Source organism: Dictyostelium purpureum, assembly GCF_000190715.1.
Source record: "Dictyostelium purpureum unplaced genomic scaffold DICPUscaffold_141, whole genome shotgun sequence".
NCBI lineage: Eukaryota > Evosea > Eumycetozoa > Dictyosteliales > Dictyosteliaceae > Dictyostelium > Dictyostelium purpureum.
The window spans coordinates 1-22,800 of NW_003519478.1; the positions used below are offsets into that span (position 1 = coordinate 1).

General features: G+C 23.4%; 10 protein-coding genes across 10 annotated transcripts; 5 read left to right on the top strand and 5 right to left on the bottom strand.

Moving 5' to 3' along the window:
• Positions 1-158: 158 nt before the first annotated feature.
• On the top strand, positions 159-398 carry DICPUDRAFT_152882 (uncharacterized protein; the record flags this gene model as incomplete). The annotated part of the gene is made up of 2 exons (XM_003288582.1): positions 159-316; positions 389-398. Coding segments are annotated over 2 exons (168 nt in total), but the record flags the coding sequence as incomplete, so codon positions are not given.
• A 465-nt stretch (positions 399-863) lies between these two features.
• DICPUDRAFT_79414 (uncharacterized protein) lies at positions 864-3,304 on the bottom strand (the record flags this gene model as incomplete). The annotated part of the gene is made up of 4 exons (XM_003288591.1): positions 864-1,055; positions 1,120-1,907; positions 1,973-3,076; positions 3,265-3,304. 4 exons carry the CDS (start codon positions 3,302-3,304, stop codon positions 864-866), a joined length of 2,124 nt encoding a protein of 707 aa, XP_003288639.1.
• Positions 3,305-3,829: 525 nt separating this feature from the next.
• DICPUDRAFT_55539 (uncharacterized protein) lies at positions 3,830-4,893 on the bottom strand (the record flags this gene model as incomplete). Its single annotated transcript, XM_003288592.1, has 5 exons — positions 3,830-4,042; positions 4,109-4,387; positions 4,495-4,543; positions 4,616-4,639; positions 4,736-4,893. The coding sequence occupies 5 exons, from the start codon at positions 4,891-4,893 to the stop codon at positions 3,947-3,949; spliced, it is 606 nt and encodes a 201-aa protein (XP_003288640.1). The 3' UTR covers positions 3,830-3,946.
• Positions 4,894-8,209: 3,316 nt separating this feature from the next.
• Positions 8,210-9,798, top strand: DICPUDRAFT_55541 (uncharacterized protein; the record flags this gene model as incomplete). The annotated part of the gene is made up of 2 exons (XM_003288583.1): positions 8,210-8,459; positions 8,769-9,798. 2 exons carry the CDS (start codon positions 8,210-8,212, stop codon positions 9,749-9,751), a joined length of 1,233 nt encoding a protein of 410 aa, XP_003288631.1. The 3' UTR covers positions 9,752-9,798.
• A 31-nt stretch (positions 9,799-9,829) lies between these two features.
• DICPUDRAFT_152887 (uncharacterized protein) lies at positions 9,830-13,515 on the top strand (the record flags this gene model as incomplete). Its single annotated transcript, XM_003288584.1, has 5 exons — positions 9,830-9,849; positions 10,109-10,318; positions 10,400-10,646; positions 13,289-13,344; positions 13,458-13,515. The coding sequence occupies 5 exons, from the start codon at positions 9,830-9,832 to the stop codon at positions 13,513-13,515; spliced, it is 591 nt and encodes a 196-aa protein (XP_003288632.1).
• A 1,647-nt stretch (positions 13,516-15,162) lies between these two features.
• DICPUDRAFT_79418 (uncharacterized protein) lies at positions 15,163-15,667 on the top strand (the record flags this gene model as incomplete). Its single annotated transcript, XM_003288585.1, has 4 exons — positions 15,163-15,186; positions 15,261-15,327; positions 15,388-15,487; positions 15,556-15,667. 4 exons carry the CDS (start codon positions 15,163-15,165, stop codon positions 15,665-15,667), a joined length of 303 nt encoding a protein of 100 aa, XP_003288633.1.
• A 1,675-nt stretch (positions 15,668-17,342) lies between these two features.
• Positions 17,343-17,870, bottom strand: DICPUDRAFT_152890 (uncharacterized protein; the record flags this gene model as incomplete). The annotated part of the gene is made up of 2 exons (XM_003288593.1): positions 17,343-17,363; positions 17,688-17,870. The coding sequence occupies 2 exons, from the start codon at positions 17,868-17,870 to the stop codon at positions 17,343-17,345; spliced, it is 204 nt and encodes a 67-aa protein (XP_003288641.1).
• Positions 17,871-18,940: 1,070 nt separating this feature from the next.
• On the bottom strand, positions 18,941-20,043 carry DICPUDRAFT_79419 (uncharacterized protein; the record flags this gene model as incomplete). The annotated part of the gene is made up of 2 exons (XM_003288594.1): positions 18,941-19,234; positions 19,996-20,043. 2 exons carry the CDS (start codon positions 20,041-20,043, stop codon positions 18,941-18,943), a joined length of 342 nt encoding a protein of 113 aa, XP_003288642.1.
• A 434-nt stretch (positions 20,044-20,477) lies between these two features.
• On the top strand, positions 20,478-21,822 carry DICPUDRAFT_79420 (uncharacterized protein; the record flags this gene model as incomplete). Its single annotated transcript, XM_003288586.1, has 3 exons — positions 20,478-20,508; positions 21,049-21,370; positions 21,813-21,822. The coding sequence occupies 3 exons, from the start codon at positions 20,478-20,480 to the stop codon at positions 21,820-21,822; spliced, it is 363 nt and encodes a 120-aa protein (XP_003288634.1).
• Positions 21,823-22,178: 356 nt separating this feature from the next.
• Positions 22,179-22,496, bottom strand: DICPUDRAFT_79421 (uncharacterized protein; the record flags this gene model as incomplete). Its single annotated transcript, XM_003288595.1, has 1 exon — positions 22,179-22,496. One exon carries the CDS (start codon positions 22,494-22,496, stop codon positions 22,179-22,181), a length of 318 nt encoding a protein of 105 aa, XP_003288643.1.
• Positions 22,497-22,800: the final 304 nt, after the last annotated feature.

Genomic DNA, 22,800 nt, shown 5'->3' on the forward strand with positions numbered 1-22,800 from the left:
CCTCTTTAGCTAAATATGCGGATCCAGTTTTGGACTTTTAGATATAGGCAGAGTAGTTCACTATAGATTGTTTAGAGAAGCGTGCCACTGCCACAAAGGAAACTATGTTAAAGATCTTTCAAGACTGGGCAGAGATTTAAGATCAACGATCATCGTAGATAATTCACCTTCATCTTATTTTATTCCATCCCGAAAATGCAATTCCAATCGATAGTTGGTTTGATGATAAAAATGATAAAGAATTATTAGATCTTCTCCCATTATTAGATGATTTAATGAAAGTTGAAGATGTAAGATTAGTACTAGATGAATCAAGGTAAGTAAACTTATTTAAATTAAATATAAATTGTTTGGTATTAAATATTAATTTTTTTTTTGCATATTTTAGAAATAATTGATAAAAAAAAACAAAACAAAAGTAAAACAAAATAAATCCAATAACAATAATGTATATCTTAAAATACAAATAATAATAAAAACAAAAAAAAAAAAAAAAAAATTAATATCCCCATTTTAATCATAAAAAATATTCAAATCAAATCAACAAAACACAAATATTATAATTACTTTAATATAATAAATTAAATCCATGTAATAATTATTCATTTGATTGAATGATAATAATAACAAAAAAAAAAAATTGCAATATATATTTATTTATTAATGAATAATTATTATTAATAATAATTTTATTAATATATTTTATTCATTTTTTTTTTTAGTTTTGTAAAAATAATAAAAAAGAAAAGAAAATAAAAAATTTTAATTAACAAAAAAAAAAAAAAAACTATTTAGATTTCTTTGTAGTTGTTTAGTTTTTTATAATTATTTATGTACAAAAAAATCGGTTTATTTATTATTTATTAGATGTCTATTTCATCTCTATTATTATTATTATTGCCATTACGATTGTTATTATTTTCATCATGGAACGAAGCGCTTCTCTTACGGGCAAAAGGTGGTGAAAATTGTTTGAATAAATTTTTATATATTGGAGAGTTAACCTTCCACCAATAATAATATTCTATTATATCTTGTAAACTTTTATTTTTTAACTAAAAATAAAATAATTTTATATTAGCAATTTTTAATAATTTTTTTTTTTTGTTAATTACTTACACTAATAGAAATTCTATTAAAATCTTTATTATATAACTTATAGCCCTCGTCAAATAAAGCCATTTCTAAATTTGACCATTTCTCTTTTATACAATCTTTTAAACATGGTTTAATATTTTCAAAAGTTGAAAAATCGATTGAGTCCAGTGCTATATTTATTTGATAGTCATATTCGTGAAGTATATCTAAAATTGAACTATCTGGAATTTTTGAAAACTGTTTTTTAACGGGAACTTTCATTGATTCTAGTGAGTTTGAAATCTCTTCAAGCTTCACTCTTGCCAATCTTAAATATTCATCAATTTGTGATTGAGGTAATCTTGGCTCGTATATTAAAATTGGTGCTTCATGTTCTTCAAATTCTTTATTGTATGGTCTTAATTCTGGCACTCTTGCTTTTTGTGAAAGGACATATTTCACTCTCTTTATTTGTTCTCTTTCATTATCTGACCCATTATCATCTTCCTCTTCTTCGGTATCCTCATCTTTATGGTTATAATATCTATACTTGGTACTATAATGGTATTGAGTATCTTCTTCGAAAACATTATCTTCATTATCTTCATTTTCACTTTCTTCAAAAGGTTTTTCAACTTCATCCTTTACAAAAGGTTCCTCTTCATCTATATCCACCTCTTCTTCTTGACCATCTTCTTCCTCTTCTTCTATATCCACCTCCTCTTCCTCTTGTATGTGTGGTAAATTTTGTTTTTTATTTGTATAACTCTCTTTTTCTCCCTGATATTCCTCTTCAGTGCTCTCTTCATCTTCATCTTTCTCTTGATTTCCTTTACATGATTTATATTGTTATTTATGCTACCATCGCCATTGTTATTTATAATATTTATATTACTATTTATATTGTTTATATTATTTAGGCTATTATTTGCTATTGTTGTTCCTGTGGCCATTTCATTTTTAGATTTTAATGCTTTATAATCTGAAAAATTTGTAATCTTTGAATCTAAATCAAAGAAACCTTGAATATCATCAAAATTTGTTGAAGAAATTTCGCTTGTAAATGGATCATTGAAATTAAACATAAGGTCGCTGTCATCTCTTTTCCTTTTCCCAATTACTGTATTTAATATTTTCTTATTTGTATTTGTTTCGAAATCTATATCGCCAATTTCTAAATCAGAATCGTCAATAGGGAATGGAGATAGTTTATTTTCATCAAAATCTATTTCTTCACTTCCACTTTGATTTGATTTGATATTTTCTGAAACATTATCTTTAATTTCACTTTGATTTTCACTTTCATCATAACTATCTTCACCTTTTTCTTCATCTTCATTTTCTTGTTTATCGAATGAAAATGGGTCGGATTCAATATTATTTCCATTACCTAAACTATCATTATCACTAATGTTATTGTTACTATTATTCTCTTGATTATCTTCATCATCTTGGTTACTATTATTATTTACACTACCATTAACATTATGATTATTATTATTATTATTATTATCATTATTACTACTATTACTATTATTGTTATTGTTATTGTTATTATTATTATTGTTATTGTTATTATTGTTATTATTATTATTATTATTATTATTATTATTACTATTATTATTATTGTTATTGTTATTATTATAACTATTGTCATTGCTATTATCACTACTATTATCTTCTCTATCATTATTTTCATTATTTTCATCATTATAATTTTCATTTGGTGATTCTAGTTGGGATTTATTTATACTATTAAATTTAAATGATTCAGAAACCTCCTCTGATTCATTTTTATTTTTATTAATATTATTTTTCTTTTTCTTATTTTTATTCTTTTTCTTTTTTTGTAAACCACAATCACTTTTTGGAAAATTTATTTCATTATTTCTTATATCTTCTATATTTATTTTTTCGCTTTCTAATTTTTTCTTTCTTTTTTTCATTATCGAACTATATTTTTTGGCCTTATCTGGGTGAATATTCTTTTTTGATACATCTTTGTTAAAATAAAAATATTTGGGTAAGTAATCTTTTTTTTATTTTTATTTTTTTAATTTTATTTTTTTATTTTTATTTTTATTTTTATTTTTATTTTTATTTTTATTTTTATTTTTATTTTTATTTTTATTTTTATTTTTATTTTTATTTTTAAAAAAGGGACAATAGTTTTTTTTTTCTAATTACCATTTTTATTTAAGGATTCTGACGAATTTTTTTTTGACATTTTTTTTTTTTTTACATACAAGAAAAATTTTATTTTTTTATATGGGAAAAATTAAAATTTTTAAAAAAAAAAAAAAAGTATGAGTTAAAAAATAATAAAATGTAAAAAAAATAATAATATAGAGAAAAAAAAAATATATAGATATATATTAAAAGTTATTTGTGATAATATACAAGTTATTTTATTTTATCATCTATTTTGTTATAGTATAATTATTATTAATATAATTGTATTTAACGTAAAATTGTGTAGCAAAAAAAAAAAGCAAAAAAAATTTAAAAGCAAAAAAATTTTAAAACTTTTTAAAAAAAAAAAAAAAAAATTTTTTTTAAAAAATTATAATTTTTTTTAATTTTTATTTTTACAGTGTTTGTCACTTTTTTTGGATTGCAATTTACTATTTTTGAACCTGATTTTATTTTAATTTGCACAATTTAAAAAAAAAAACAAAAAAAAAAAACAATAAAATTAGTATATCCTTAAAAAGAAATTAATTAAATGTTGTTGGTCAAGTTTTTTTTTTTTCCCACAGAAGTTTTTTTGATCATTCTTTTGTGATCAAAAAAAAAAAGATATTTTTATTTTACAAAATTAAAATTAAGGTTTTTTTTTTTTATTTTTTTTATTTTTGAACAATGCAATTTAAACAATTGAAACTATATCATAAAGTTGGGTGAGATTGAGATGAACCATACCAGTACGCATTGGATCGTTCCATTCAAATAATGAACGAGTTAACTGTATTACATAAAAAAACAAAGTTAATAAATTGAATAGAATTTAATTTTACAAAATAATACTTACAGCAACAGTTCCACATAAACTAAGGAATTGGGTGAAAAGAAGACCATAACCAGATGGTGAAATCTTTAAGAATAAATAGTTAACAGTGTGGAATGGTAAATTGAAACCACTTGTCATAAGTGCATTATGAATTTCGTGTGCATCAATTGTACCAGAGAAATTACGGTCATTGGCACAAAATGATCTATAAAGATTATTGATAAATTGATGGAGGGCTGCATATTCATAAAAGTCAATTTGACCACTTCTGTTGCAATCAAAAACTTTGACTAATTTGGACTATTAAAAAATAAAAATTAAAGAGTATTGGATTAATATTTGTCTTTTTTAAAATGATTATTATATATTATTAAAATTTGAGTCAAATTTATATAGTTGATATTTACAGCTGTTTCAATACCTAAATGAGTACCACCAATCATTAAATATTGTAATCTATAAATAGAATAATAAAATAAATTAATAACAGGTTAATAAATCATATGTAGATATATTATTTATATTTACTCTTGAGCTGAGATTTGACCATTTCTAAAAGAAAAAAAAAAAGAAAAAAAAATAATTATTAGTTTTATTGTATAAATATATTACAAGTGATGGTGTATATGTGTTTAAATAATTTCATACCTATTTAAATCGACAGACATAAACCAAGCTTGCATTTCGTATAATTGGGCTTGTTGGATTTGAGTGTATAAACTGTAGTACCAAAAGGTGGTGAATCTTTGTGGTGGTGCAAATGCAAAAGTGGTTGTAGTATGAACAACTGGTTGTGAGTAGTACATCATTTGATTCTAATTAATATTAAAGTTTGAAAAAATAAAATTAATATAAATAAAAATAAAATAAACAAATAAACAAAGTATTTATAAATTATTACAATTGGTTTTTTTTAATTTTGTAAAAATTAAATTTAATAAAAAAAAAAAAAAAAATTTTAATTTTTTTTAAAATTTTTTTTTTTAATAAAAATTATTTTTCAAAAAAAAAAAAATTTGATTTTTTATTTTCCACCCTGCACAAAAATTTTGAAACAAAAAAAACACAAATCAACACAACCATGATTTTTTTTACTTGCACTTTTTGTGATTTTGTTTTATTTAAATTTAAATTTATGTGTATAAAAAAAAAAATTTTTTTTTGTTTTATTTTTTATATTATAAAATATAAATTTTGTATAAATTAAAAAATTTAAAATTTTTCTAAAAGTATTATAATTAAATGCAAAGAGAAATTAAAACAATTAATTTAAAAGAATTATTAATTTTTTTTTTTTAATTTTTTTTTTTTTTTTATATTTTAACCAATATTTTTTTAATTATAAAATATTTCACATTTATGATTCATCATAAGTACCATTTTGGGTTGAATATTAATATGTTAGGGGTCCTAATTACCGATATAAATTAATTTTATCCTTTAAACTAGTTTTGCAAATTAGAAATTAAAATCAGATATTATAATAAATTTTTCAAAAAAAACCATTTTTTAGTTTAAACTCGGGGCGGGGCAGAAAAAAATAATTTCAACAGCTTGCTCGATTAGCTCAGTCGGCAGAGCGTGGTGCTAATAACGCCACGGTCGCAGGTTCGATCCCTGCATCGAGCAATATTTTTTGGTTTTAACCTTTCCAAGAGCAAATCTTCCCAGTGATTTCATTCTGGTAATAATAAAAAAAAAAAAGGAATCTTACCTTTAGACTTCACCCCTATTCATAAAATTTTATAAACAAAATACTATATTTAACATTAATAATGTTTATCACATTATTATTATTTCTTTACTCTAATTTAGGATATATACTATAATATTTTATATTTATTAACCGACAAGTGTTAACATCATATAAATTCTTACTTTTTATAAATTAAGTTTTATCAAATAATTTTAGCACTGTCCAACAGCTTTTTAAAAGCTATTTCAATGTATATTAATTATACACCACAAAACACAGATCAAAAGAATTTAGATCGTATTAAAGATTTTTAATCTTCTATCTTCACTATCTCCAATCTTCACCAATTTGTCTTTCTAAAAGCCAATCCAACTACAAACATCATTCCTACCACCATCTTCAAACATAAAACCAATCATATTAGATTTATCCAACGATTGGAAAGAAATGAAAAATAAGGATTTTCCCCATAATAATTTCAATACTGTTGAAGACATACTCTTGTCAAGCATCTCTATAATTCAAAAAAGTGTTAAAGATATCATTGAACGAGATAACAAACTATCCACTTATGAAAAAAATGGAAACAACATCAATCTCAGATTATATTACCCAAACCACCAAATATCCGATGAACATATAATTCATTTCAGCAAATACACAGATATAGAAAAGATCTCATTCGACAAAAAGAAGAAAACTATCTTTATCTCTCTCTCAAAAGAAAACCTACATAATCTCCTTAATGAAAGAGATACCACCAACAAGATGAACAAGTTCATCACGCACTGTGACGATTACCATATGGTAATTGGAAACATCAACTCATCCAATCAAGACATTGAAAAAGTGTTAAAAGAACAACTTAACCTAAAAATTGACTTCTTCTTTTCTCACATCAAAGTCAACAAAAACAATACCTCCTTTTTCCACCTCATCGAAAGAAAAAACAACTCAATCAAATCAAAGCTACTCCAATCACCATACTATCGTATTAAGATTAAGTCTGCAACAAAATCAAAAAATCATCCTAACAACAAAATCAATCAACTAATCAATGAAGATATACTAGGGGTCTCCACTGATAAAGAAATTGATAACAACATTACCATAATCAATCAATTAATCAAAAAAGATAGGGTCGACTTTAATGATCAAGATGATGATTACAAAGAAACTATTTCTGACAACGAATCTAACAATTCAACTAACACACTAGATAACGAGGAAATATCTAATGACGAAACAAACAAACAAACAAAAAACCAATCACCACAAGATGACAATAAATCATCAACCAGCAAACCCTCAAGAACATCCAGGGTTAACGCACTAAACAACATCTTTACAAGATTAGCTTCACCAACATCCAAAAATAAAACCGCCATAACAAATATGAATACCACCGTAAAAAGTAGCCGTACTCGAAATGTTAGCCAAATATCCACACCAATCAAAAACACTCCGTACCAATCAGGCAGTCCGAAATCACCTGCTATTGAACAAAAATCTAAGAAAAAAAAAACTTCTTAAACTTGATAGGTTGTTTCAACCTTACCCCAACACACCTTACCCCAACACCTGCTTCTTCTTATATTTTAATATAAATAAACACCGTCGCTTACACTAATAATATTTATTATATTATTAAGTAAGCTTTTTTAAAAAAAAAAAAAAAAAAAAAATATTTTAATAAAAAATTGGTTTTTCTGTGTATTTGTTTATAAAAGAAAATATTTATTATAATATTGATTTTCTTCAATAAACGAATTGGAAGGTTGTCCACCAGTAGCTGGTGGTGTATGATATATTATTTCTAGTATTTAAATTATTATAATATATGTAAAAGAATGATATGTAAATAAAAATTAAAATATAAAATATATGTACATTATTATAGAAGAATAGGTGAAAATTTAAAATATAAAATATAAGTGTATTCATTTTATTTATTCTATCAAATGAAATTCATATAATAATTTAAAAAAAAAAATCACTTTAATAGACAATTGTTTTTTTGAATAGTTTTATTTATTTTTATTTTTTTATAATTTTTTATTTTTTTTTAATTTAAAAATATTAAATTTTTTTTTTTGTATTAATAGTTTCATATTAATAATACCTTTAAAATCAAAATATAAAATGATGATGGGCCAGTTTTTACTGCTTAACTACAAAAATTAAGAGAAGAATTACTTAAATAATAATTTTGTTATTTCAATTTAAACTAATTACCTTAAAAAAAAAAAAAAATTATAATTATTTTTTTAAATTCAAAAAATTTTCTTCAAAATTTAATGTTTTTTTAATTTCTCTTGGGTTAATTTTTTTTTTATTTTCTTCAAAATTTAATTTTTTTTCTAACAACCTTTAAATATAATAATTATAACCACACACAGAATTTAGATTCAATTACAAAAACAGATATGGATAAAGAAAATAAAAATGAAATATTATTTTTTTCTGTATGGAGAAACAAGTATCTATTAAGCGAAATTCAAAGACATCATAGGTTATATAGAAAAAATAAAAAAATATATATTTGCGAGTCAATGGATGAACTTAGATACCATCCACATAGAAGATATGCAACAGAAATTATAATTGATATTAATGAACCATTGGAACCACATGGTCAAGTAATACCCTATGGAACAGCCAAATTAAATTTCATTGGTAAATTGGCTAGATTTAATCAACCAATTCAAGCATGCGATATTCCAACAACAGTGACAAGTTTAGAATTTGGTGGGTTTTATTCTCATTGTTTCGATATTAAATCAATTGTCCCACCAAGTGTTACCGAATTAAGACTCGGTAAAAAACAAGAAGTTTCACCAAATTCATTACCACCATCACTTACCCGCTTAATAATGAAACTAGATCAAGATATTACTATTGGAACTTTCCCAAAATCACTAAAATATTTAATGCAATATAAATTCAATAGAACAATTATACCTGGTTCATTTAGTTCAATTGTAGAATTATACCTGGACTTCTTTAATCAACCTTTAAAAGCTGGTGACTTACCTATAACATGTCAAAATATACTTTTCACCAAATTCAATCAACCTCTCCAACCAAATACTCTTCCTCCTGAATTAAAAAAATTAGAATTACATAGGTTTGACCACCCACTATCAGACGGTGTACTTCCAAAATCAATCACTGAACTATATTTATCCCAATTTAATCACCCATTATCCAACTCTCTATCTAAACTCCATTCATTAAAAAATCTCTATTTACCAAATTTTAATCAAGAAATATCGATCGAAACATTCCCATCCTCAATAAATTCATTAGTTTTGTATAATTTTAATCAAGTTATAAAACCAAATGTGCTTCCATCATCAATAACTAATCTCATTTTGAATACATATAACCAACCATTAGAACTACAAGTAATACCACCAAATGTTTCACATTTAGAGCTACGTTCATATAATTGTAATCTTGGTAAACATCTATTCCCAAATACTTTACAACATTTATTTATATCAAACTATTCAAAAGAGTTATTGGAATATGATTTACCTTCATCAATTACAGAACTTTATTTTGAATCGAATATTAGTTATCTTTCAAATCCAATTCGATTTCAAACCAATTCAATTCCACCATTAGTAAAAAAATTAAAACTCCCAAATATCTATTCCCAACCTCTTCAAGTCGGTCTTATACCCAACTCAGTAGTCGAGTTAGAGTTACCTAATCTCTATTCACAACCTCTTCAAGTCGGTGCAATACCCAATTCAGTTACATGTTTAAAACTACCTGAAGTATTTAGTCCTCTTCAAGTAGGGGCATTACCAGAATCTCTCACTAAATTAACCTTTAATTATGGATTTAATCAACCTCTAGACCCAGTTACCATTCCAAAATCTGTTACTCAAATATCACTACCTTATACTTTTACACTCCCAATACCAGACTCTTTATCACATTTAATAAAAAGATTATAAATAAAATAAAAATAATAAAAATTAAAATTCAAAAAACTTGCATCAATATTTTAATATACAAGCTCCTGCTAAATTAACATGCGAGGTTTATTTCGCTGGTCAATCAGTAGCAGGTGTAACAACTTTAAATAATTAGATTAACATCATTAAATTCACATGTCAATCAATTGGTGGATTAACTATTGCAAATTCAATAGCTTGGATTACAACAAGCAACAACTGGATTAACAGCTGATTCAATTGCAAATGGTCATTCAATAACAGGATTAACAACTGCAAATACAATAGTAGCTGGACAAAGTGTAGGTGGTTTTACAACTGCAAATACTTTAGGTTTAACACTATTAAATTCACTAGCCAATCAGTTGGTGGATTAACTACTTCAAATTCAATAGCTGACATAACAACAAGTAAAATAACTGGATTAACTACAAGCTCAATTGAAACAGGTCATTTAATAACTGGTTTAAAAACTTCAAATACAATTGGAGGTGGCCAATCAGTAGCAGGATTAACAACTTTAAATACATTTGGTTTAATTTCGGGTGCAAATTCCGTGGCCAATCAGTAGCAGGTTTAACAACTGCAAATACAATCGGTGGTGGTCATTCAGTAGCAGGTTTAATAACTTCAATTGGATTGACAAAGTGTAGGTGAATTTACTACAAATGGTGCATTGAGTGTTTTCATTTCGGGTGTAAACTCTGTAGCAGGATTAACCACAGCAAATACAATTAGATGCAGTCAATCAGTAGCAGGTGTAACAACTTCAAATTCAATTGGATTAACATCATTGAATACAATAGGTCAATCCGTTGGGGGTCTTACATATATATTTAAATATCGAATTAAAGTCACCTATACAAAGTATAAAAATAATAATAGAATTTACTCAGTAAATCAATAATCAATCTTCAGCTAGTATTAAAACATTTTATAATAATTAATAGTTAAAATCAATATAGTGCTAAACCAAAGGCAGTCCTCGTCAAGTGCTAACAATAACGCCCAAATATCACCAACTTATTATCATATGATTTCTTTATTTCATTCGAATTTTAAAATTTTATTTTCTTTTGGATTTAAATCGTCAGTTAATTTTCAACCAGTTTTATTTTAGCTAATATTTTTAAATAATTTAATATAATTTTATATTTATGTACTTATAATTTTATTTAAAACACCCAATAAATACATAGATAAATTAAAGTTATATGTTAATTATGGAAAAAAAAAAAATTAAATTAATCTTTATTAATTTTTTTTTGAATTTTCAATTTGAATTTATTATTTTGATGTTCATCTACAGAACATATTTTAATTTATTTATAAAAAAAAAAAATAAAAACTAAAATTTTTATCTTTTTATTTTTTAAAAAAAAAAAAAAATTTTATTTATTTTTATAAATTATTAAAATATATATATAAATAAAAAATATATCAATATATTAATATAAAATATATTAATATAAAATATATTTTTTATTTATTAATATAAGTTGATATTTCTATTAAATCACCGGAAAGATAAACAGGGTAAAAACGAATACACAATACAAATAAAAAACTCCCAACAAGTTTTTTAAAACACAAACCAAAACACAATAACACAAAAACAAATAAAAACTTACCGAAAAGTTTAAATATTTGTATACCAAATGAAAACACAAACCAAATATATATATAACACAACAAAAATAAAAAACTCTAAACAAGTTTTTTATTGAAGAAAATAAAAAGCCGAGCATCTGCTAGGCTATTGAATTCCTGATAGCTTTAGATTTCTTAATTAATATTTTTTTTAAAATTTTTTTTATATGCAGCAATGAAATGTAAATATTTTATGGGAATAATTAAACAGTTCTAGCTATTTTTTAATTAATTTTTTTATAAATGAAATTGTGTGTGGTGGGGTTTTAATTAAATTTTTTTTTAAAATTTTTTTTCAAAATTTTTTTTTTTTTTTTTTTTTTTTTCCAATCATTCTTTATAATTTCAAAATAACAGAAACAAATAATAATAATTAAAAAAAAAACTATTAAAAAAAAAAACTTATTAAAGGTGGAGATTATATGGATGAGCCATTAAAAGCAACACAAGCTTACCTCCAATCGGGTTAGAAATTAAAAGAGATTATTGGACACAGTGATTGGTATGAAAAATATAGAAGCTTCAGAAAGTAGCCCACAATAGATACTGCAGCCACTCCTGCCACAGTTGATATGTGTAAAATATTAAAAGAATTGAATAGACTAACTAGTAAACTCGTAAAAGAAGGTTTCCTATTTATACTAATTCAATCAACAAAAAGAACAATTTTTAATCAACCAATAAATAAACAATAAAATAAATAGATTAAATAGATTAATATTTTTATCTAGAAATTTAAATAAATATAAAATTTTTTTATTATTTTTTATCTAGAAATTTTATTTACCTTTGATGGATCATCTAAATCATTATACAACAATTCACCAAAAAATAAATAAATACCAAGTTATTCTACACAAAAACAAAAACACAAAGAAGGACGTTTTTAATGATGGTAGCTATATAGATAGTTGCAGCAGTAACTTATATTTCAAATGGTGTGTTAAGAGCAAAGGATTAAAGTATGGTACTTAGGTTCGAATGTTATCCCGATAATTATAACTCAACTATTTAAAATTAAAAATAAAATAATTTAAAATTTTTAAAATAGTTTTTGGTTTGTAATGTAGATAGGAATATATTAAGTATTTAAGCAAATAATAGGTTATAAAAATATGTATTTATTTATGTTATGATAAAATCTTTTATTTTTGAATTATTTATTTTTTTTTAAATTTTTAATTATTTTATAATTTTTAAAATTTTTATAATTTATATCAAATTCATCTTCAAAATGACATACTATTGAATAATCATTTTTAAAACTTTAAATTATTTAATAAATGGGCATTTACTAAATTCATAAATTATATTTTGGTTTAATTGTATTTTTTATGAATATTATTATCTCTTATTTGTTTTGATTCACCCATTCTTTTCACTCAAAAGATAATAGTCTATTAGTAACAAATTTTTTAACCCATTTAATTATAAATATATTTAATTTACAAAATCAATTAAAAATTTAATTTTTTTTTTTTTAAAAAAAAAATGTTTTTTTATTTATTTTTTATCGCTTTATTCATTATAATAAATCATTCATTACAGCAGTAGTCTTTAAATATTAAAACTTACATAGTAGTTGCCTATTGATTCCAATATTGTAATTGACCAATTTTTTCATTATCATATCTATGGAGACTTTAATTATATTTCAGAATTCAGATGAAATATTGTTCATTGGTTAAGAAAAATTTAGAATTCTATATGTCAACTAATTTTAAGGAATAAAAGTACCTTTTAAATTATTTATAATTTATTAGTAAAAATTAAAATTTTAAAATACTAAAATTATGTGGTATAAATTTTTTTGAATGAATAAAATGAAAATAAAATTTTATTTTTTATAATATTTTGTGTTTTTTATTAAATTAAATTAATCTATAGAAAGTTTATGAACATGAACTCATTTCTAATTATCAATATTCATTCTATTTAATCTTGTAAAGACCTTATGACCCAGAACCATTTCTAATCTCTCGAGTTCTTCCTTAAGATTCACACAAAAGTGACTCGAAAGCTTGCTTCTTTAAAACCTGTGTTCATTTTAAATCAGTGATGATGTTTTCAACCATGATTTGAAATCTGCTTTTGATTCGAATTCTAAAACTTGATTTATTTGAGTTAAAAATCCGAGCGGGGGTGAAAAAAATGATTTCAACAGCTTGCTCGATTAGCTCAGTCGGCAGAGCGTGGTGCTAATAACGCCACGGTCGCAGGTTCGATCCCTGCATCGAGCAATATTTTTAGTTTTTTAAGCTGTTAATCTTTTCAGAGATCTTACATGTAGGATATTCGTTCGACCACTTGGCTATGATTGCTCCCCCAATAATTGTAAGGTACTAAGATCAAATAATTAAATAAAATAAAATTTATATGAAATTTCTTTCCAATCTTTGGATAAATCTAATATGATTGGTTTTATTTTTTTTCTTAGATTTTTGTTCAATAGCAGGTGATTTAGGACTGCCTGATTGGTACGGAGTGTTTTTGATTGGTGGATATTTGGCTAACATTTCGAGTACGGTTACTTTTTGCGGTGGTATTCGTATTTATGAAAAAAATGGAAAAAACATATGTTAATAATTTACACGATCTTCAAGATGGATTGGTCATACTTCAAATACTCCAAGATTGAGCCAGGTTTAGTTAATTGGAACGATGTCAACATGAACCCATTAAATTCCTATATGGCTTTAGAAAATTTCAACTATTGTTCAGTCAATTGAAAAAAAGATTCATTTCACATTAATTGGTATTGTTTGCAAAACATTCATGAAAGTAATCGTAAATTAACATTATCTTTTTTATGGCAAGCTTGTAAATACATTTCACTCTTAAAATGCAAAATGACCAACCATTTCTCGAAACTGATATCATTCACTGGGTAATAAACAAGTCTCTGAGCATGGTAAAGCCTCAATAAATAATTCAATGATTAATCTATTTCTGATGGTAAGTTTCTAGCTCAAAATATCACAATAATTCATCTCAGTCTTTCAAATAATTAAAATAAAAAATTAAAATTAAATAAATAATATTTAATTTTTTTTTTTATTAATTTTTTTCTTATGATTATTAATTTTTTTTTTTATAAAAAAAAAATGAAAATTACTATTAAAATTTTTTTTTGTTTAAATTGAACAGTTGGCATCATTATTTTTTTTTTTGAATGATTCAGATTGCAATGGGTTCTAAAATTGGTAATTTTGATTTTTATTTAATTAAAAAAAATAAAAATTTATTAATTCATTTCCCAAACATATTAGCCACTTTTTATAATAAAAAAGTGTGTGGTGGGGTTATAATTTAATTTTTTTTAATTTTTTTTTATATTTTTTAAATTAAAATTTTTTTTTATTTGGTGAATGTGTTTAAAAAATAAACGGATGATCACTACTTTTATGATAGCTACAGATTAATAATTTAAAAGAATGTACAAAAAAGGGAATACCGAGTTTGAATCTAATCTATTATATTTACAAAAGGAAATTATTAAACTTTTTATTATTATTAATTAAATTTTTTTTTTATTATTTTTTCAAAATCAATTTTTTTCCTCTATATAAATTAATTTTTTTTTCTAATTTAGTTTTTTTTAATTCAAGCTAGCCATCAAAAGTCCTTTGTAATCAGTCAGCTTAATTTTTCAGCCTCGTTATAGTTATATTTCATATAATCTTATTATTTTAATTTTATATATTTAAATATTTTTTATTATTCCCATTTTACCCTACTCAATTTACAGGTAAATAAAAAAAATGGGCAATTTATTTTCAAAAAAGGTAATTATCTCTCTTATATAACATACATTATAAAAAAAAATATAAATATTAATTATAGCTTTATTTGTATTTAGGTTGTTTTTGAAAATCAAGTTTTAGCTATGGAGGCCAGAATTTCTAATATGGAGTCCAGAATTAATAGTTCTAAAACTCATCTTCATAATAATTATATAAAAATTATTTTTTATTTTATTATTATAGAATTTATATTGGCATATTCTTTATATGACAAAATTTTTTCATCCGACACTTTGTCTGAAAAGGCAATGTGTTTCGTATACTCATTTTTAATTTCAATTGTGTAAGTTGTTCATTATTAATATATATTTTAATTTATTATTGGTATTAACATTTATATTATCATTTTAGATTCTATACTTTTGCAAAATTATATAGATTTACATATTGTAAATTAATATATTTCGATGAAAAAAAATTAAAAAAAGGTAATAAAAATAAAATAGAGACAATAGACAATTAATTTTTTCATTCTAATCAACTATTTGATGAATATCAGACATTGTTCTGGCCAAGCAACTATGGTATCATCGAATAGTTTTTAGATAAAGAAAAAATTTAGTTGGTTCCTATCCGGCGGCTTCCAATAAACCTAAACAACTTACTTGGCACAAGTTCTAGATTTCAGTAAATCCGTTTTGTCTAACTATAAAGTTGTGCATCAATACCCAGATTTCATTATTTTAATAAATGCTGCCTTTATTTTATTTTTATTTAAATTTTTTTAATTAATTAAACCCATAAAATAAAGATAAATTTTTTTTATAAAATTTTTTTTTTGAAAAAATTATTTTTTTTATTTTTTTATTTTTTTATTTTTAGTTTCTTATTTTTTTTTAAAATTTTTTATTTGATATTAAATAAATCATTTTAAACATAAAATGTCAAATAACAATGATTCAAATATTCGGAACTTTTTGTTATGATAAGTAAGGATCAATGATGAATTCCCAAATTTGATTGGAAGCTATACAACTTAATAGCGAAAAAATGTTTTTAGGGTGGGGGAAGCTTCAAATACATTTGTAAGTATCAAACTTTATATATAAACCAATAATAATAATAAATATTAATACTAATACTAATAATAAATTTAGATGTGTTTAATTAGATGGTTAATAGAAACCAAACAAATATACAACAGATAAACTCAAATCAAGGGAATCTGCAGCAATAATTGACTCACTTAAAAACTCAGAAAATGAACAGGTAAATAATGATGTAGACATGGCTAACAATAGGAGCAAAATACTACAAAGAAAGAACCAGCAACAAAGAAATTCACATGGAGCTACTATCAACTTGACAAGTAGCAGTAAAATTTGGAGCTACTATTAATTGTTAACAAAATGTTAGATAAACTCAGCGATGATATCAGGGAATAAGAAATTCCAGTGATATTAGAAAGTATCAACGAAGGAAAAGCACCAGGACAGGATGGAATTGTGGCCACACTCCACAAAAATCACATCAACACACTAATGCCAATATTATTAAAACTATTTAATCACTTCTACACAAATGGAATTGATCCGAAATACAAGCAGGGGTATTAGTACCGATATATAAAAGTGGAGATGCAGAAATAATTTCAAATTACAGACCAATCACACTACAAGATGTACTGTATAAAATATACTCAAAAATAATCAACAATTGGATATTACCAAATAACAGAAAAAATTCTAGCCCAATTTGCATCATGGAAAAATGCAACATCAACACTCAGAGGTAGATTAAACATTTTAAAAACGTACTGCCTGTCACAACTAACATTCCACATGTACATCAACGACATAACAGCGTTAATCGAATTCTCGGACAAATGCACCAGATACATATATAACACAAATTATAAAATGACAATTAGCAGAGAACGCGCAAGAAAAGACTACAAAAAAAGAGGTTTAGGATTATGGGATATAGAAACAAGAGCAGAAGCACAGAAAGCCTGGACATACGAAAGATATACCAGAGCAATCCAACTCAAGAAACTATTATTCCAAATACTATGGTTGGAGAAAGAAAGTGAATATAAAACCAAATGAAAAAGCATGGGTACAACTACCAACTCCTCGAGAAAAAGATATAGAAAAACCCGAAAACAAATCAAACCATTATACAACTCATCCATCAAATTAAAGGAGATATACAGAGACCTATTCGATATAAAACACGAAAATCAGTGGAACGAAAAACACCCAAAGTATACTTGCACCAAAAACCAAACAAGAATTACCGTTTGCCCAAGCCACCAAACTGGATAAACCATTCGAATCAAAAGTTGATTTTAAATCATGGTTAAAAAATAAACATTTTAAATCAGTGGTTTATGATAAAATATATATAATTTTTTTTAAAACAAATAATTTATTTATTTATTTATTTATTTATTTATTTATTTATTTATTTATTTATTTATTTATTTATTTATTGATTTTTTTATTTATTTTTTTATGTATTTTTTTATTTAAACCATAAACCACTGATTTAAAATGTTTATTTTTTAACCATGATTTAAAATCAACTTTTGATTCGAATTCTTTTGACGGAATATCGAATTGTGGACATTTACTACAAAGTGCATATTGACTTTCAACACCTTTTACATTAATTTTGAATTTAAGGAAAGTATCCCAAACTATTGAAGATGATTTATCATTCATTATGTGTATTATTTGATATGGTGTTGGTTGTGAAAAAAAAAAATCTGACAAAATGATAAAAAGACGTTTTAAAAAAAAAAAAATAAAGTTTTTATTATTTATTCATTTTTATTTATTTATTCATTGAGTTATTCGAATGAATCGCGGTCTGTTTCTTAATTTTTTGAATCAACCGCTGGGGGTCGGAGCCTTTTAATAATTAACAATAGTATTAATAAAATAATAAAATAATAAAAATGATAATAATAATGATAATAATAATAATTTTAATGACAATACCTTTTGTTAACCGTCCAGGAGGATCCTGAAAATTAAATATCATCAGCTTGCTCGATTAGCTCAGTCGGCAGAGCGTGGTGCTAATAACGCCACGGTCGCAGGTTCGATCCCTGCATCGAGCAATATTTTTTGATTTACCTTTGTATTTATCTTCCCGGTGATTTAATTATTGGCACTTTTCTAGTTTGTAATCTACGTCATGAAAATTGTTAGAATTAACCAAATACTCTATTGATAAGCTTAATCTTTCTTCCTTTAGATTTTTACCAGGATTTTACTGATTAATTTAAAGCATTTGCTTTTAATTATCTTCACTTTAAAAAAAAAAAAAAAAAAATTTTTTACCAGGATGGCTTAGTGCCTCTTTGTGGTGTGCGAAATTGAAGTCGCCTTATATAAATTTTATTGGTCAGTATATTCGTTTCTTTGATTTAAATAATATGGCACCACCAGTCACCATTTTCGCCATATTATATTAATTATCTTCCCAATTTGTATTTCAAAGTTTACTTATAGAATTTTTTACTTTACAAATGAACAATTTTATATCTGATTTCTTAACTATAATTTAAGTCACCATAGATTTGGTAATGAAAACATTTGACATTTACCAAAAATTAGATACAAAAGGCTACTACTACAAAAAAGATTTAATATTATAAATAAAGAAAAAAAAATTTTAAATTATTTGATATTGGGAAAAAATTAAAAAAAAATAAAAAAATAAAAAAAAAAAATAAAAAAAAAAATGAAAAAGGTAATGAAAAAAAAAAAAAAGATAAATAATTTTTTTAAACAATAGAAATAAATAATTTATGAAATTGCATGATTTGAATAATAATAATTTCTGAATCAGAATGATCTTCATTTTCTTCATTTTCATCATCTTCACTTTCACTACATTCATCACAATTACATGGAATATTTTCATATTCTTCTTCACTTTCCGTTTCATCAACGAAATAATCTTCATCTCTAAGCGGAACCTTTTTTATCTTTAAATTTGTTAGATAAACCAAAATTAAAAACTTCTTTTTATGATTTTTAGAAGTTGAACGCCATGGTACAGTAAGAACTTTCCATTTCTTTATTTTAGCAAAAAAAATTTCGACTATAATTCTACGTACGATGATACGAAGTTGTTTTTATAAAAATTTAATTCATTATCTATTAAAAATAAGATATTAGTATATAATTTTTTAATCAATAAATTAAATAATAATATGTATACTTTATCATTTGTATGTTATAGGGATGTTGATAGCTTTTTGTCTATATCTTCAATTGAATTTCTTCTGGTAATAGTTCTTTTATTTGTTCCATTGATATTTAGTTATTAATATTAAAATTTATAATTTTAAATTTATTAATTTATATATATATTAATTATTTTTTAATTTATTTTTTATTTTTTTAAAATATAATTATTTTTTATATTTTTATATATATTAATAAATTTTGATATTGATATATAAATAAAAATTAAATACTTCAATAAAATTATATAAAATTTATTTATTTTTAATTATAAATTTTGCGCTTAATTATATAACTGCTTTATTGTAATAAAATATATTTAAAAATCCTCTTAACAATATTTATGTATATTTAAAAAAAAAAATTTCTAGAAACAACCACACATTACTATATATATTAATTGATTATGATTTAACTGTTTTTTTATTGATTTTTAAACACCTTTTAAATTAAAAACTTTTTTTTTTGTTTTTAAAACTTAGAAAAATAAAAAAAAAAACTAAAACTTAGAAATTGACTTTAAAAATGGAACTAATCAACCCCGAACTTAGAAACCCCTTTTTTTCAAAAAATAAACTAAATTGCATACCTTAATTTTTGGTGTAAATGAACGATTCAATATTAATTGTACAATCATCTAGGTTAATGGAGTTTGACTTTAATGGACCAATATTTAAATATGTTTGTAATAATCTCGTCTACTATTATATATATATAATATTAAAAGATAAGACATATACAGTGCCCGGATTATATATGTAGACCCCCCAACTTTTATTAAATCATTTATAAAATAAGATCTACCAATAATAATTTTTATATGACGAACCTTACCGCAAATAATAATTAATATTTAAAAATAAATCGATAGGAGTGAGTGTGGGAAAAATAAAAAAATAAAAAAAAAAAATTTCTATTTTTTTTACCACATATATAGTAAATAAACAAAATGAGGTTAAGTGATGAAGTTCCATACTCAATATTATCATATAAAAACATAGGTCACAAGTCGAACTCAAAAATTGAAAAAAAATTGGAGTACATTAATTAACAGTAGTAAAAACATTAGAAATGGTAGAACAAACAGGCACAATCAATGACCGTAAACGTCATGGGAGAAAATAAAGTTTGACGAACTTGATAAAAGTGATTTATGTTTCAATTTTTAAAATAGTAAATTTAACAATATAAAATAAAGTAAAATTTGGTATGAACAAAATAGATTTTGAACAATATCATACAAGTCAGTAAAAATTATATTAAAGAGATATAACATAATATATAAAAAGAAAGTAAAGAATCCTTCATTGATTAGACATAATAGCAGAAAAAAATTTTATTTGAAGTTATGCATATAAATTTTTTTGTGGAATAATGAGAAAATTATATGTTTGTGGATGAAGTAAAGTTCCAATAATATGATAATAACTATGGTAGGTCTTCTTGGGCTTATGACACTAATGTTTTACTAGAATCACGTATCAAGACAAATGTAAGAAAGGGTGGGGTTAATGAAATATTTTTAGGAAATTTTCTTTATTATGGTCCAATTTATTTATTCATTTATCAAATGGATTTTGAACTAAACAATATCTTGATATAATAAAAAATGATACACAAATAAATTTAAAATAATATGCAGATATAAATAAAGTGCCTAAGAGGTTACCAATCATTTGTCATGACAACTGTAGTTCGCATACAACAAAGATAGTGAAACAATATTTAGAAGAAAATAATATACAAGTTTATCCATTACCACCCTACAGTCTAGATATTAATATAGTTAAAAATCTTTGGTCAATTATTAAAGAAAGGGTATCAAAAAAGATGTTTCGTGACCCATCACAAGACCAAGTTCAAGTATGTCAAGAAGAATTTCATTCAATAGAAAAATCAATTATAAAATCATTATATGAATCACTCCCTGACCGAATGGATGCCAATTTAAAAGCACATGGAGGGTATACTAAATATTTAATAATAATAATCATTCATATATAATTGTAAAAAAAAAACAAATAAAAAACAAATAAAATTTTTGAAATTGAAAAAACGGATTAAATATTAAGACCCTATTTTTTTTTTTTTTTATTTTAATTTTTAGCAAATAAACCAATATCTTGTAATATGATTTATTTTAGAGGTCATTATATAAATATTAAATATGATCTATTAATTCAATAATTATCATTTCCATTTTAAAAAAGTTGGGGGGGTCTAAATATAATTATAAACATATATCACATTTATTAGAAATAGACAAACATATATTATTTTATAATTATCAACAAATTTAGACACATTTTTAATTTAAATAATCACACATCTATTATTTTATAATAATCAAATGTTAACACATTTTTAAAATTAAATATTTTTTTAAATTAATTTTATTTTTTTCAGTATAAATTAAAATTCAAAAATAATTTTTAGTCAATAAAATATAATTTTTAAATATTTTTATATATTTATTTTGGTTTTATTATTTATATGTGATTATTTTATTATTTATATGTTTGTGATTATTATAATAAATTTGAATTGATTTTAGAATTGTTGTTATATCACAAAAATTTGTGTGCTTGCTCGATTAGCTTTTTTTTTTTTTTTGCTTTTTAAAAATATATTGGAATGTTTATTCCATTTTATTATTTTATTAATTATAAGACCTAAGTATCTGAATTGACCAGATATTACTTGAAGCAAAATTAAACACACATCTATTATTTTATAATAATCAAATGTTAACACATTTTTAATTTATACTATTTATCTTGTATCAGATCTTATTGTTTCAAAGTCAGTGCAGTCTAATAGTATATGTTTTAATGTTTGTGGTATATCATTATTACAGTTTTTACAGTTTGAGTTAAACTCGGGTTTTAGTAACCTCATTCTTTTCCATGTGTCTAGCCATGGACCATTATTAGTTATTAATTTGTTCATTAATGTATGGAATTTTGATGGTAGATTATCTAATATTTTAAGGTGAATATAAGTATCAGTGTTTTTTATGGTATCAAGTAGTATGATGTTTTGGTGTTTATATTGATTGATTGTGTTAATTCTATTATTTTCATTTAACATTTTAACATATTTTTTTGGGTTCCAAATAACTTTATTGCTATTTTTTTTGGTTCTTTTATATGCAAATGTTGGTGGTATATAATTATTTGAAATTGGTAGGGTTAGTGCTTTTTTTGCTAGCTTATCTGCCAATTATATTTGAGAGAGCTTTAACTTTAATAAAGTTTGTATTTTTTTCATCAAAGTTATCTCTTTTTAGTTTGTATTTAAATAATTTTTTTATAATTTCAAAGAATGGAGTTCCAAAATATTGGATTGGATATGGGTTTTGTATCAGTGATTCAATTATATCAATTGGGACTTG